Source organism: Callospermophilus lateralis, chromosome 14 (genome assembly GCF_048772815.1).
Source record: "Callospermophilus lateralis isolate mCalLat2 chromosome 14, mCalLat2.hap1, whole genome shotgun sequence".
Taxonomy (NCBI): domain Eukaryota; kingdom Metazoa; phylum Chordata; class Mammalia; order Rodentia; family Sciuridae; genus Callospermophilus; species Callospermophilus lateralis.
This window is the reverse complement of record NC_135318.1, coordinates 7,295,259-7,310,292: the sequence shown is the minus strand read 5'-3', so window position 1 is coordinate 7,310,292 and position 15,034 is coordinate 7,295,259. Positions and strand designations below refer to the sequence as shown.

The window sequence follows — 15,034 nt, the reverse complement described above, 5'->3', positions numbered from 1 at the left end:
CTTAGGTTTTTCAGAGATTAGAACTTTCCATGACGCTTAAACTTGGTGTGCGTGCATCCTCCCAGTCTTCAGGAGGACCCTGCAACTGACCAGGAGAGGCAGCAGGACTCTCCGCGGCCCCCCGGGACCAGCTGTCACCGGAGCTGGGTTGGAATCGGTGCTCCCAGGACCGCCTAGGGACTGCACCTGCTCTAAGGTGGGACAAAAGCTGGCCCTGGCGGGGACAGAAGCCCCTGGAGCTGTCTGCTCTGGAGTTCCGTCGGGTGAGGCAGAGCGGTAGGAGGAGGCTTTCTGTGTGGCTCCGAGACTTCTCCCCACGTGGCTGCTTGGCGTGAAGACAGAGATGTGATGATGTGAGAGTGTGGGCAGAGCTCAGGGGTCCTCCCAGCATAGGCATCAAGATCTTCAGTGAACAAACGCTTGACTTCTCTGCATCCCAGTTCTTCATTTTAAAGTGGGGGAAACCATCCGCACCTTGGGAGGTATCGAGAATCACTTAGTAGGTGCTCAATATATGGTAGTCCCCCCCCCCAACAGGTGCAAACTAGAGAAAAAGTATTGGGATTCTTGGACTCTGCTCTCCCAGCTGTGGGAGGCCCTAAATGAAGTCAGGTTTGGCCTCAGGTCAGCTGACCCTTGAAACTGTCTTCCGGAGGTTGGAGAGTGCCTGGGTGAGGGTCCCCACAGTTGGCTCACTGGGATAGCTCTCCGGATATGCCCCCCAGGGCACAGAACGTTTCTCCTCTCCCCTGCACTTCCACACTGGACCGGGCACCATCCTGACCCTGCTCCTCAGCTACAGCTGAGCACATGGGCTCCCTGCCTGCACCTAACCTGTGAATACCTTCACAGGGGACTAGAAATGGAGTGCTGATTATCTCCCTGGCTCTTCTCTGCAACCCAGGAGATGCCAACTCCAGAGCCATTGGTGGTGGCCATTCTCCCACCTTTATTTTTTATTTTCAATTCTCAAACCCTTGAAATGGTAAAAAAAAATAGTACAATGGACACTCACTCTTCATCTAAATTAACTAGCTGTTGACACTTAATCCACATTGCTTTATCTATCTCTATTTACACACCAAACGTTCGTGTTAAGCTATTGGTGAGTTTGTTATAGACCTCACAGCACTTTACAGACTGCAGCAGCGGGGCCTCCTAAGAGCAAGAGTGTTCTACGTAACCCCAGAAAAATCATCCCATGCTGCACACTCTGCAGGCAGTGAGACACTGATACAATGCTGACACCTCAGGTTTAGTCCATCTTCTAAGACTCAGCAAAGTGTCCTTTATTACCAGCTTTGCTTGAACCCTGGAGCTGGATCCAGGATGGTCTGTCCAGTCTGGTCTGGATCACTTTCCAGCCTTCCTTTGTCTTTCATGACATGGATGTTTTCCAAGAATCAAGGCCAACTATTTGGCAGAATGTCCCTCCGTTTGAGTTTGCCTGGAGTTCTTTGCTGACTACACTCAGGTTATGCTATTTATTTACTTATATTTGGCAGGAGGGCTAACTACCTTGGGTCAGTTGTCTTGCTGTTTGTGGGGTTGAGTTTATTAAGTTGGTTAAGGTATGTTTTAGATTTCAGCATTTACTGTTCCCTAAGAATCTTTGGCCAAATGTTTTTAGTATCTTCTATTCTTACCTAAATTAGTATTGCTATGACAGGCACCCAAAGGTGATTTTAGGGTATGGTGGCACACACCTGTAATCCCAGTGTCTTGGAAGGCCGAGGCAGGAGGATCACAAGTTCAAAGCCAGCCTCAGCAACTCAGCAAGGCCCTAAGCAACTCAGTGAGACCCTGTCTCTAAATAAAATGCAAAAAAGTGGGGCTGGGGTTGTGGCTCAGTGGTAGAGCGCTCACCTAATATGCATAAGGTACTAGGTTCGATCCTCAGCAAAAATATAAAATAAAGACATTGTGTCCACCTAAAACTAAAAAAAAAGCAAAAAAGCAAAAACAGGGTTAGAATGTGGCTCTGTGTTTGAGCACACTGAGTTCAATCCCCAGTACCATAAAAAGGAAAAAGTGATTTTTTTTTGTTATTTATTCTATAACTTCTTATCTTCAATAGAAGAGTTCCTCCTCGGTACCTGAAATTTTAAAAATTATTAGATTTATTATCATTATTACTGTTATTACTGTTATTGAGTGTAGTTCGTGGGCACTGCCATGGGAAGTGGGTTCTCAGGTGTAGCCAGGTATGGCCTCTTCTTTTTCTTTTGTTCCTGGGGATTGGACCTTGGGTCTCATGCATGATGCCAGGCAAGTGCCCCACTACTGAGCTACACCCTAGCCCTTTCTATATTTTATTTTGAGACAGGGTCTAAGTTGCCCAGGCTGGCCTCAAACTTGTGATCCTCCTGCCTCAGCCTCTGGAGTAGGTGGGATCACGGGTGTGCACCATCTTGCCTGGTGGTTATGGATTTTATTGACCTTTGTTTTCCATATTTGTTGTCCCAAATATTCCCATGGGATCCCTTCAGGTTGGTTCTTCTGTCCCTTTTATGTTCCTCATCGAGTTGGAACACTCCCTTATTTCCTAACACAGGAAGGTGCGCCTGGCTTACTTGGATGGTGGTTGTTTTGGTTTTGTTTTGTTTTTTATCATGTGAAAGCGGAGATGCTGGGTCTGCCAGAGAGCAGAATGAGGCTGAGGCTCTCAGAGAAGCAGTGATCAGAAGGGAAGGAAGAATCCTTCCAGGCTTCACAACGGCTCTTTGGCTCCTGCTTCCTGTCCCTTCCAGATCCCTGCCGCTGCCCAGTCCTTGGCTCTGAGACACCCACACATCTCTCTGTTGACAATGCCCCTTTTGCTCTTGCTGTACCCGGGCCCTGAGGCCTCCCAGCCCAGCCAGCCTCCGGAACAAAGTAAGACACTGGGTCAGAACCTGGTCCCAGTTCCCTTGCTTCTGGTGGGTGGCTCAGGGGTGGGGAAGGTCAAGTGCAGATATCCTCTTGAAAAGAAGGCAGGTGGGACAGGGATCGGCGGGAGTGTGGCTGGTCATGAGCATCTCCGGGCTACACAGGTTGGCTGCAGAGTGCAGACACATGCTCTATGTGCAGAGGCCACTGAGCATCCTGTGGTTCAGAGGGGTCCCGGCCCTGTGGTGGTGGGCTACGAGAAGACTGCTGCAGGAGGCTCTGGATCCAAGAGAATGGAAAACATGTAGGCAAAATTTGTTTGCAGTCGAAGCTTGCAGCCAAGGTCAGCCGAGCCCCAGTAACATGCGAACCTGTGGGCTAGACAGTGGGTGGGACGTTGCATTGCGTCCCTGCCGTCCCTGCGGCTGGCTGATGCACTCGGTACTTACTACCTGAGTGCTCAGAAGCTACAGTCCCGGAGCTGATGCTGCCCTGGGCACCCGCCTCCTCCCCCTCTCCCTGTGACCTGGAGCGGGAATGAGCCGAGTCCCACTGGCTCCTCGTGAGCCGGGTGAGCCTGACCAGATGGATCCAAGCCCTTGGCTCAGTTTAGAGACCAAACAGGTGACAAAAACAGCCACGAAAGAGATCTGGGCACCATGCCAAGCAGAGCCTGTGCTTATCCACTGCACTGTCCGCACTGTCTGTGTTCCCAGGAGTGGCAGAACCGCCCTGGCCCTGGCCCCCTCCCTCCCTCTAGGGGCAGGAAGAGAAGCTCTTGGTGAGTCCTTCCAACCTACACAGGCACCACCACCTGCAGTGGCAGTTGGCCTCAAGGTCCCTCATACCTTTTGCTCCTCTCTGTTCTCTTCCTAAAGTGGAAACTATGCTTTTTTTTTTTTTTTAGGGAGTTATAAAAATAATATATATGCATGCTCATGGCAAGAACTCAGAAGGGGTCTCTAAGGAGCCCTAGAAGCTGGCTTTGGACCCCTCCAGCCTGAGGACAGGCATTTGACCTTCATGTGATGCTGCCATGGTATGACCTTGACCCCTGACTGTGCAGCCTGCTGCCTTTAGCCTGACATGTGATCTCAGGTTGGAGGGGAGCCCGGCTTCCATCGCAGACTCTGAGAAAGAAGCTGCTCCTCCCGAGCAGCTTGCAGGCTGTGTGCTGTGCCCGCCCCGCTCCTCCTGCTGGCCAGAGGGGCCTGGGGTCTTGCTCCACACTCTTGCAGGTCAGGGTGTGCAAGTGGAGTACCTGGGGGAGGGGGCTGCGTGTGGAAGCAGTGTGCCCTGCAACTCCTGGTAACACCTAGGACCTGTTCTTGTGGTGGTGGGATGCTTTCTCAGGGACCTGGAGACTTTCCTTAAGCAGAAAACCCTATACCTTGCTAAATATTTGGGACTCTATGAACTGAGTGAAGGATGGCATATAGTCTACTACTTAAGTATGTGGTACTAGAACTAAGCTGAACCTGCTGGTTTGAACCCCATCTTTACCACTTGCCAGCTGTGTGACCTTGGGCCAGTGACTTAATTTCTCTGTGCCTAGATTGCTCCACCTGCCAGGTATCATAATATTTGTCCCACATGGTTGCTGAGAAGGTCAAGTGCAGTAATACACATAAATGACAGTAGCACGTAAGATCAGTTGTAAGGCTGAATAAAACCCAAGCAAGTGTCAAGGAAAAACAGCCATTCCGGTCCCTGCAGTTTCTGCTGTCCTCAAGAGCCGTCTAAAGACAGGGGTGTGTGCTGGAGACTACCTCGAAGCTGGCTTTGAAGACAGGAAGAACCTGCAGGCCAAAGAACCTGCAGACCTCTAGAAACTTAAGGCACCCCGGGACTCCTCCTCCAGCCTCCTAAAGGAGCCCCAACTCTAACCCTCACAGCTCTGCGGCCCCTTGACTTTGGCCCAGTGACATCCACATCCTACTTATAACCTTCAAAACTATAAGATGATACACGCATGTCGTCTTGAGGCACTCAGCAGCTGCAGGGTACACATGTCTCACAGCTGGGCCAGGAGGCACCGAGGTTCAGCGAGGCTACAGGCCAGGGTGGGCAGCAGGATTGGAACCCAGGCTGTCGCCGCGCGTCCTGGTTCCTGAGCTGGAGCAGCTGGAGTGGCCGGGGTTCTGCGGTCCTGGCAGGTTTCTCATCCTCCTCATCTCCTGTGAGCCAAGAGAACCCTCCGGAGGCTGCCGAGGCCCCCACCTCACACCCACCTGCGGAGGCCGGAGTGGCTCCTAGGCCGGCTGCAGCTCGTCCTCCAGCTTCTTCTTCCGAACCCCTTCGGTGAAAGAGAAGTCCATGCGGATGAGGGTCCTCCCCAGGGGCGTGTCCACCCGGCTGCCCACAACCTGGTTTGTGGAATTGGGGAGTGTGTCCGAGAAGAGGGGCACGTAGTCCGGCAGCTTCTCAGGCTCCTTCTTATTGCCCTGAGGAGGGGGCACAGCGCGGGTCACAGGCTCTTGTGGGAAAAGGAGAGACCTGGCTGCTCAGGGCACCTCAGGATGGAAGAGGACAGAGGTCGGGTGGCTTGTTGGGTAAGTATGTGGTGCTAGAACTAAACTAAGCTGCTGGTTGGAGCCCCATCTTTACCACTTGGTAGGAGCAACTCCAGCCTCCGCAGGTGGGTGTGCGGTGTTTCTGTCCCAGTTTGGACAAAAGACCCCCATCAAGACTGGGTGACTCTGCAGCTGTGGCAGGTCTGCCCCTCAGCATCCTGGGCACCCTCAGGCATCCCAGGCCTCCTGACTTTTCCTCTGTGACTGTGGCAACAGAGGGAGGGACCTTGCCTTAGGCCTGTTCTTCCCATATGGAGGGAAGGCAGAGGTGTGTGTGTGTGTATGTGCGTGTTTTTTTTTTTTTTTTTTTTTTTACTTAAAGTGTAACATTCATACAGAAAAACGCACAGATCATAGCTCAAAAGTTTTTCACAAACATGTTTGCTCACCCTGTCTAGATTAAAAAAAAAAAATCAGCTCCCCAGACCCCTCCTTTCAACCCCCAGCCACCGCAAGGCGACCTGATCTGACCTCTAACTCCAGCCTGTCCCTGCCTCTTGTGCCTGCCTCCTTCTTCCCCACCATGTCTGCGAGGGTTCTTCTGGTTTAGCGAGTGGCTGCAGCTCTCTCACTCCTGCTGTTCCACCCCGTGAGTTCCGTGACTGTCCCCAACTCCTTAATCTATTGGGGTGACTCCAGATTGTGGCTCTGATGCGTCGGCCCTCTGAGCATCCGAGCACAGGCCCTTGGGAATTCTGCTGCTGAGTGCACCAACGAGTGTGCGTGAGTTAAGAATAATCTGAGAAGCTGTCCCTGCGCCTCCTTAGGGTCATCTTGTGCCACCCTTCATCTGACAGAAGCAACATGACCAGTCAGATAACGAGATCCCGGGACAGCCCCTGCCCATGTGGCCTTCCTTTGGGGATTGAACCAGGGCCTCGTGCATGCTGGGCAAGCACTCTACCTCTGAGCGACATTTCCAGCCCTCTTTTTAAAAATTTCAGGCAGAGTCTCTCTAAGTCACCCCAGCTGGCCTCCAATTTGCAATCCTCCTGCCTCAGTCTTCCAAGTCCTTGGGATTTCAGGTTGGTGCCACAGTGCCCGATTTACTGAAAGCCTTTAATTGGGGGAGCTACAGTTTCTGGTGGCAAAGTGGAGGAAGGGCTGGAGGTGGGACTACCTTGAGCTGGCTTTGAAGACAGGAAGGAGCTGCAGGCCAAGGAAAGCCAGGACTCGGGAAATTCGTTTTCAGTGTTTTTACCCAGGCTTCCTCTCCCCCTTGGCTGGGCACACGCATGTTATACATCTTGGACCAGCAGAAGGGTCTCATCAGCAAATGCCTGCCATTTCCATTGACTCACATTAATAAAACCAGCAAGTACTAGGGGGACGATCCTGAATGTTCTGTATAAATATTTTCTTTTCCCTGTGTTTCTTACAACTATTTTATTCCTCATTCCAGTATCAAGCACAAAGTAGATCCTTGATAAATGTTAGATGAATGTAGGGAAAAAGTTAATAAATTTCACACTAAAAGTATGTTTCACAGGAACGTGCTTTGCCTTACCATCGGGTCATAGTCTTTCAGGAAACTCCAGTTCTCAACCCTGGAAAGGAAGAACATGTGGGCAGCATGAATTCTTTCTGAGACATTTTTTTTTTTTTCTGAGACATTTTTAAGACTGACTTTCACTATGTCAAGTAAACCATTCCATGTCACTATGTATTACATCACCAAAAATTCAAATAATTTTCCTTTTTTTTTTTTCCTTTTTTGGCACTGGGGATTGAACCTGAGGTGCTTTACCACTGAGCTATATCTCTAGCCTTTTCTATTTTATTTTATTTTTTTAATTTTAAGACAGTGTCTCCTTTAGTTGTTGAGGGTCTCACTAAGTTTCTGAGGCTGGCCTCAAACTTGCGATCCTGCTGCCTCAGCTTCACCAGTCTGGGATTACAGGCATGTGCCACAGGGCACATATATGTATTAGGCTGGTGTTAGAGTCTGTAAACAAGTCAAGATGGCACCTGGCATTTTGCAGAGGGAGTGGTTTGTGAAGTAACGCTAGCGAGCCATTAAGTGTGGAGATTCCTTATTGGTTGACTGCTGTATCTAGTTTATGTTCATTAGATAAGCTGTGTGGAATGTATATATACCCCTCCTGTCCTACAATAAACGGCTCCCACTCCTGCTGTATCAATGTACACAAGTTGTTCGTCCCCCCTCCCCCGTTAGTTTGCCCAGCCAGCCGGGCTGCGGCAGGCTGGGCCCTGATAGAAACTGAACCCAGGGTGCTTAACCACTGAGCAACATCCCCAGCCCTTTTTATTTTTATTTTGAGACAGGGCCTCACTAAGTTGCTGAGGTTGGCTTTGAACTTGCCATTCTCCTGCCTTAGCCTCCCAAGCTGCTGGGATTGTAGTCATGCACCACCAAGCCCTGTTCTAAAATAATTTTTAACTGGAACAAATGCCAAGTGTCAACCAGGTATTTATGGTGCATTCTATAAAGTGAACACACATTTTCATGACTGATGACTTCCCAGAGTGGTAACTCTGTTGCTAAGGAAACCGATGGCTGCAATTTTACCACATCTCTGCATTTTCAGAAGGCCACATTAGGAGACTTCAAGTATTTTGTGAAGGAAAGCCAATTTCCACACCCCAAGCCTTGGGAACCTTGCAGGGTGTGTGCAGAGAAGGTGGGGGTAGGAGAATGGCATGACAGGCCCTTGTAGTTGGATTTTTATTGGAATCTACTTTTCTAAAGTCAAATAATGTTACAAGACATAATAAATACAGCTTTCTCTGCACCTAGCCTCACAGCTCCTGAGCCCATGTCCTAGAGTCAAATTGTCCCTAGTCTTTTGGCTATTTCTTCAGCCTTCTGCCTTCATATTTTGAAACCCTATGCTAACCTTTGCTTGATTTTAAAAAATTATACTTTCTTTTGACTTCCTGTTGTAGGAGACGATGAGTTGGCATTCTGACCTGCCTCCTCTCCCGCCATCCTTCCAAACTAGTTGTAGGTCTTGGTTAGCTTGATATTTATTATTTATGTGGGATGGTCATAGGAATACTGTTCCTTGGGCCGGGTGTGGTTCAGTGGAGCCCCTGCCTAGCATGCTCACAGCTCTGGGCTAAATCCCCAGCAATGGAAAAATAAATCAAAAATACTATTCACTGATGAATTAAGGAGCAGAATATGGTCTCTGTTCCTTTCTTATGCAACTTGGTCTTTTCTCTAGGTCTAATAATTACATTTGCTTCCAATTTTCTAGGTGTCTATGATCATTGATTCCAAATGCTCCAATAAAATCCTAAAGCCCCTCTCAAGAGTATCCATACAGTCAGTATCATCAGGTGGCCCACAACTCCTTTAACAGTGCCTTCTGCAGAGACCTCCTGTGGAGCCCAGTCCTCCTGCCTGGCCCTGCAAGACCACGTGGCTGGTCCCTTTCTTCACCCCCGCCCTGGGGCCTCTCTCTTTGGGAACCCAAATCTGTTTTTGAGGAACACATTCATCATCATTTGTGGAGTCGTGTTTCATTTGCTCTTCAAATGTTTCATTTCGGCTTGGGGAGCTCCGACCATCTCGTTCAGTTTCCCTCTTGTTTTCCTGAGTAATTATATGAGTCTATCTTGAGTTCGTGAATTCTCACTTCAGTTTGTTTTACTTTTCAGTTTTTTTTTCTTTTTTTAAATTTTTTTTAGTTGTAGATGGACACAAAACCTTGATTTTATTTATCCATTTTTTTAATGTGTTGCTGAGGATTGAACAAGGCAAGCGCTCTACCACTGAGCCACAACCCCAGCCCTACTTTTCAGTTTTATATGTTTTTATTTCTAGGAGCTCTACTTGACTTTTCCAGGTTGTCTAACTGTGCCAGGCGCAGACTCTGACCCACACCTCCTGTTCTCAGCCCATCCCCTGAGATACGCCCATGTGCCTTGTAACACCTGGGCTCTCCTGGGCGCTCGGTGTCCCCTTCTGCTGGCCCCTGTGGTCCCTCCGTCACTGTCTTGACATCCCCATCCCATCCCCCCCTTTGCTGCTCAAGGAAGGGCTCTTTCCGTCATTTGGACTCTCAGAGCCATGCTGACCCCGAGGGAGAGCCAGGGAGGGCCGAGGAAGGTGCCAAGTTCTCATGCTTGTCCAGCTGCCTGCGGGCTCTGGCAAAGCTCCTGCCTCCTAGGAGTCTGTCTCCCCACTGGGGAGGTGGGATGGGGTTGGCTCGCTGACACCTGGAAGGTGGCAGGTCCTCATGCTGGTGCTCTTGGTGTAAGTACAAACTGGATTTCAGACTTGGCACGAAGAGGGATATAAAATGTCTCTTCAATAACTTTATAGACTGACCTCATGTAGACATAGTAATAAATTGGATATTTAGGGTGAAGTTTATTATTAAAATGGTCCTGTTACATTTTTAAAGGTGGCTACTAGAAATTTACAATTGTGTATGTGGCTTTTATTATATTTCTACTGGCAAGCTCTGCTTGGGGCTCTCCTGGCCTCCAAAACCCTGGCCTCCTGGTCTCTGTGCCTCCTGGCCTCCTGGCTTTCTCCTCTGGCTTCTCAGTCCCCTGGTGACTTCTGGGATCTTTGGGGAAGGTCTGCAAATCTGTCCTGGGTTCTCTATTACGGATGCTCTGCGTTCTTCAGGGGAAGCCTGTTCTCGTCGCTGGTGTCAACATTGGCCTTTTCCTTTTAGAAACTGATATTGAACTCACATATCACAAGATTCACCCTTTTAAAATGTACAACCCAGTGGTTTTTGGTATGTTCATAAAGTCGCACGACCATGGCCACTATTGAGTCCAGAGCATTCTCACCATCCTAAAAAGAAAGCCCATGTCCGTTAGCAGTCACTCCTTTCCCCCTTCCCTTACCTCCAGGGAACCAGGAGCCCTCGTCCTCCCGGGAGGTCTTCAGTGTCTGGAAGCACACACCCCACTGCCCTTGGGGAACCCCATTTGTCAGTGACCCAGGCACCTAGAACTCATCAGAGCTTTGTCACGGACCTGCTCCTCTCTGTTAGTTTTTCAACTCCAGTGTCTAGGCTGGGATGTCCCTCCTCCTTCACTCCTTCCCGCCCCTCCTCCCACACCTGCTTGGTGTGCAAATCTTCTGTGCCATTCTGCAGGAGGCCTTTCAACCTTCCTGTTTCCTTTGTGGTGTACGATAGATTTGGACCCTTTTCTTAGATGGTTTCCAAAATCAACTCAAAGCCATAGGAGAAAGTTTCATGCCACTGGTCTTGGCAATGACTTCATGGATAGGATATCAAAACTATAGGTAACAAGGGCAAAAGGAGACACGAGGGGTTATGTCAAACTGAGAGCACTTCTGAGCAGCAAAGGACACAATTAACAGTGAAAGAGCAATGTATGGAAGGGGAGAAAATATTTGCAAAACACCTATCTGATAAGGGGTTAACTTCCAAAATCATGGTAAACTCCCACAACTTAATAGCATAAAACAAAATAATCCAATTGAAAACTAGACTCCAGATTTGAATAGCTACTTTCCAAAGCAGACATGCATATGTCATTAGGCATGTGAAAAGATGCTCAAAGCCACTCATCATCAAAGTAATGCAAAGCCAAGCCACAATGAGACCCTCTCACCCAGTTAGGAGGATGGCTGTTATCAGAACACAACAGATAACCAACGAGTGTTGGCAAGGTCGTGGAGAAGTTGGAAACCTTGTACACTGTTAGGGGAAATGCAAAATAGTGCAGTTGCTACGAAAAACAACATGGAAGGCTCTCAAAACATTATAAATGGAACCACCATATCATCCAGCAATCCTGCCTCTGAGTATTTATATGAAAAAAAAATTGAAGTTTGGATCTTGAAGACAGATATGCACTCCCATGTTCATTGCAGCATGGTTTACCATTGCCAATATGTGGGGAGCGAACCTAAATATCTATGGGCAAATTGATGGGTAAACAAAACTGTGATCTACCCGTGTAACAGAAGCCAGCCTCAGCAGTAGGGAGGCGCTAAGCAACTCACTGAGACCCCGTCTCTAAATAAAATACAAAATAGGGCTGGGGATGGGGCTCAGTGGTCAGGTGCCCCTGAGTTCAATCCCTGGTTCCCTCTCCCCATAAATAAATAAACAAATAAATAAATATTATTCAGCTTTTTTAAAAAAGAAAATTCGGCTATATGCTGTATCACGGATGAACGTGGAGGACATCAGGCTAAGTGAAGTAAGCCAGACGTGGAAAAGCAAAAGTGGGGGTGGTGTTTGCATACTGCATGACCACGCTGATATCAGAGGCACTTAAAAAGTCAGAAGGTGGGGAAGGGGAAGCAGGCAGTGCTAATGAACAGGTGTAAAGTTTCAGTTTTGCGACAAGGATAGATTCTAGAGCTCTCTTTAACTCGTCATTTAATAATGTAAACTAGGACGGGTGTGCAGCACATTCTTCTGTAATCCCGGTGACACGGGAGGCTGAACAAGGAGGATCTCAATTTGAAGGCTAGCCTCAGCAGTTTAGCAAGACCCTGTCTCACAAAGGGTCGGGGATGACTGATCCACAACCCCAGCCCCTGCTGTTTTTTCTTAAATGCATGGAGTTCATCCTCGGCCCCTCCTCACGCCTTCGCCCGCGGGTCACCTCTCGGGAGAGGTCTCCGTGAGCTCACTCCCCTGCAGCCATCCTCTCCGAGGACAACGTGGAAACTGTACCGATCTCCCTGCGTGTCTTTGGCTGTCCTGGGAATGCGCCTCCCCGGGCTGCGGCCCAAGCGGGGGCTGCGCCGGGCGCTCGCGGGGTCTCCACCGAGTGGGCGCGGAAGGTGGCCGGTGCCCGGGCGCAGCGCAGCGCAGCGCAGCTCCAGCCCCATCCAGGCTTCCCCTCGGCCTCGCCCGGCCTCGCCCGGCCTCCTCTGCGGGATCCAGCCCCAGGGCAGTTCTGGGGGACTGGGGACCTCGCGCCTCCAGGGGCTGCCGGGACCCAAGGGCTGGCGGGCCTCCCTCCTCCCGCAACCTCCTCTGCTCCTGCGCCCGGCCAGCCCCTCTCGCACCCCCGGCCCCGATCACTTTCCCACCCGGGATCCCTTTCCCCGGACCTCGCGGACGTCGACGGCAGGCGTCGGGGGGGAGGAGGCAGAGCGCGACACTCACCAGCGCCGCCGGCCGCGCCCCTCGGCCTCCACCAGCTCCCGCCACAGCTGGTCCTGCTGCACGCCCTGGGCCTCCCGCGGGGCCTGGCCGCCACCAGCGAGACCCCTGCCGGCCGCAGGGCCACCTCGGGCAGCCGGGGAGACCGGCCGCCTGGTGGTGGGCAGTCGGTAGCCCGCTGATGTGGTTCTCTGGAGCCCGGGGGTGGGGCGGGTCCCCATGGGGGCGCTGCCTGAGGTCCTCCCTCCCTTTCAGTCCTGGAGGGCTTGACCGGGGTCCTCCTCTGTCCCCTGGCACCCCGAGCTCAGAGTGGCCGAGGAGAACACAAGCCTCCAGGCTGGGAAACCTCTTAGCCCGGCAGCGTAAGGAGCTCCTGCCGGTGTTGACTGTCGTCCTGGGAACGGCAGCTCCCAGGGTGCCCAGGAAGGGGCGGACCCGGGCGGGTATGACCCTATTGTGTGGGACACCTGAGCCCTGGTGGGGGGCAGAGTTCCTGAGCCTATGTGATGCCCAGTTTAGCAGCCGCCACCCCCGCCCCAAGGCAGGAGGTGTCGCCACCTGGGGAAGGAGCGGCAGAGTCCAGCCTCCGGGGATCCCAGCAGCCCGGGGAGCAGGGGAGCGTGGGGATCCGCCTGAGGCCCTGAAGGTGAAAAGTGCTGATAGCCGGGCTCTGCCCTCTGGTGGTCGCCGCAGGCTCGCGGGAGGGGTGGGTCAGATTCTGCTGCTGGGCCTCTGCTTCCTGTTTGGGAAATGGTTCCGCGGGGACTGCGTGTGGACGCCTTATTAGTAACTGCTCCTTCTGTGAACCCAGAGAGTTGAGAGCATCATCCTTTACCTTGCTGAGCCTCCCAACCATCCAAGGCAGGCGCCTCCAACCCCATTCTACAGATAAGCAATCTGAGGTCCTTACCAACAAGACTAGTAAGACTCTCCAAGGTCAACAGTTACCACCTGAAAAGCTGGACCTTGAGATTAGATTTTAGGAAGGAAACCATGAGAACTCAAGGCGGGGGATTTTGGGTCTGGACTGATTCTGCCCTGACCTGATGCATGAACCCTGTCTTGGTGGCACCCAGGGCCTCTCCTGGTCTGGCTCAGCCCACCTGCTCAGGCACCCCCATCACTTCTGCCCAGGCCTCCGGTGCCTGGGCTTCTCTGGGCTTTTTGCCATTCCCTCTTCTCTTTGGCAGATTCCTAGTTCCTCCCCTGAGACTTCCTGTGGCTGATGCAGCTGGGCCTGCTGCTCCCTTCTGTCCAGCTGGGCAGGAGACACACAGTAGCTAAGGGCAAAGCTGTGCCAAGTGGAGGCCTGCACAGGTGCCCAGGGGTGCAGAGGTCAAAGAGCTGGTCTTCGCAGGTGAAAAAGATTTAGCTGGTGAAAAAATCCAGGAGCGTGTAAAAGCTCAGAGGTAAGAGAGCTGGATATGTTGAGAGAAGTGGGGAGGAGGCAAGGCCTGAGGCTGGTGTGTGTGTGTGTGTGTGTGTGTGTGTGTGTGTGTAGTCTAGAGCTATTTGGACTGTATCCTGCATCCTGAGAGAGCTTCAGGGCATAGAATCATCAGGAAAAGACCAAAACCCAGGTGAGGTTACTATGCCCTGGTCTGGGTGGAGGAGGGAGGGGGCAGGGTGCAGGAAGAACCCTGGCTTCCTCATTTTGCGTGAGGAACAGCTGAGTGGCTGGGACTTCTGACCTTCTGAGCAACATCATCAGAAGGCAGAGTTGAGGGCTACGACTCTCCATCTCTCCTCTGTAGCTGAGGGAAGACCTGCCTGTGTTTAGCTACTTTTAAACTTGATGAAAGACTGGTTAAATTGCAATACCATTACTTACAAAGATGTTCCCGATACGATATTCAGCAAAACAAATATTGGATGAAAGGATAATAACAAAACAAATAAAAAAACCAGTGCACTGTGATGATTTTGTTTTCGTTATTATATTTCTGTGTTGGGTTCACAGGAAAAAGGCCGATAGGATGAACCTTCTTGTTTCCAGAAGATATCTTTAGGGAGCGGAGTCATAGGGAGCTTCCACTTTCTGCTTTATAGTTTTGTGGTATTTGAATATGTTTCCATAGCATATCCTATTTAACAATTTAAAAAGACGTTCGGCATATAAATGCTTTCCTTTCTAATGTAATACTCTAATCAGGTTAATAATTTTCTTTTCTTTCTTTCAGTACTGGAGATGGAACCTAGGGCCTCATGCATACCAGGCAAACTGAGCTACTCTGGGTCCCCAGCCCCAGCTTAACAAAAAAAACAAAAAAAAAATTTTTTTTTTCTTGGTACTAGGGATTAAACCCAGGGGCACTTTACCATTAAGCCAAGTCCCAGCCCTTTTTATTTTTTAGTTTGGAACAAGATATCACTAAGTTGCTTAGGGTCTCACTAAGTTGCTGAGGCTGGCTTTGAACTTTTAGTCCTCCTGCCTCAGCCTCCTGAGTTGCTGGGATTACAAGCGTGGGCCACTGCACCTGATTTGACAGATTTTTACCAAGTTTTTATTTGCTC

General features: G+C 50.5%; 1 protein-coding gene across 1 annotated transcript; it reads right to left on the bottom strand.

The window, feature by feature from the left end:
• Positions 1-5,120: 5,120 nt before the first annotated feature.
• On the bottom strand, positions 5,121-12,741 carry Cimip5 (ciliary microtubule inner protein 5). Its single transcript, XM_076833861.1, has 3 exons — positions 12,524-12,741; positions 6,949-6,988; positions 5,121-5,312 (listed from the first exon to the last, which is right to left on the bottom strand). Exons 1-3 carry the CDS (start codon positions 12,739-12,741, stop codon positions 5,121-5,123), a joined length of 450 nt encoding a protein of 149 aa, XP_076689976.1.
• Between the last annotated feature and the right edge of the window lie 2,293 nt (positions 12,742-15,034).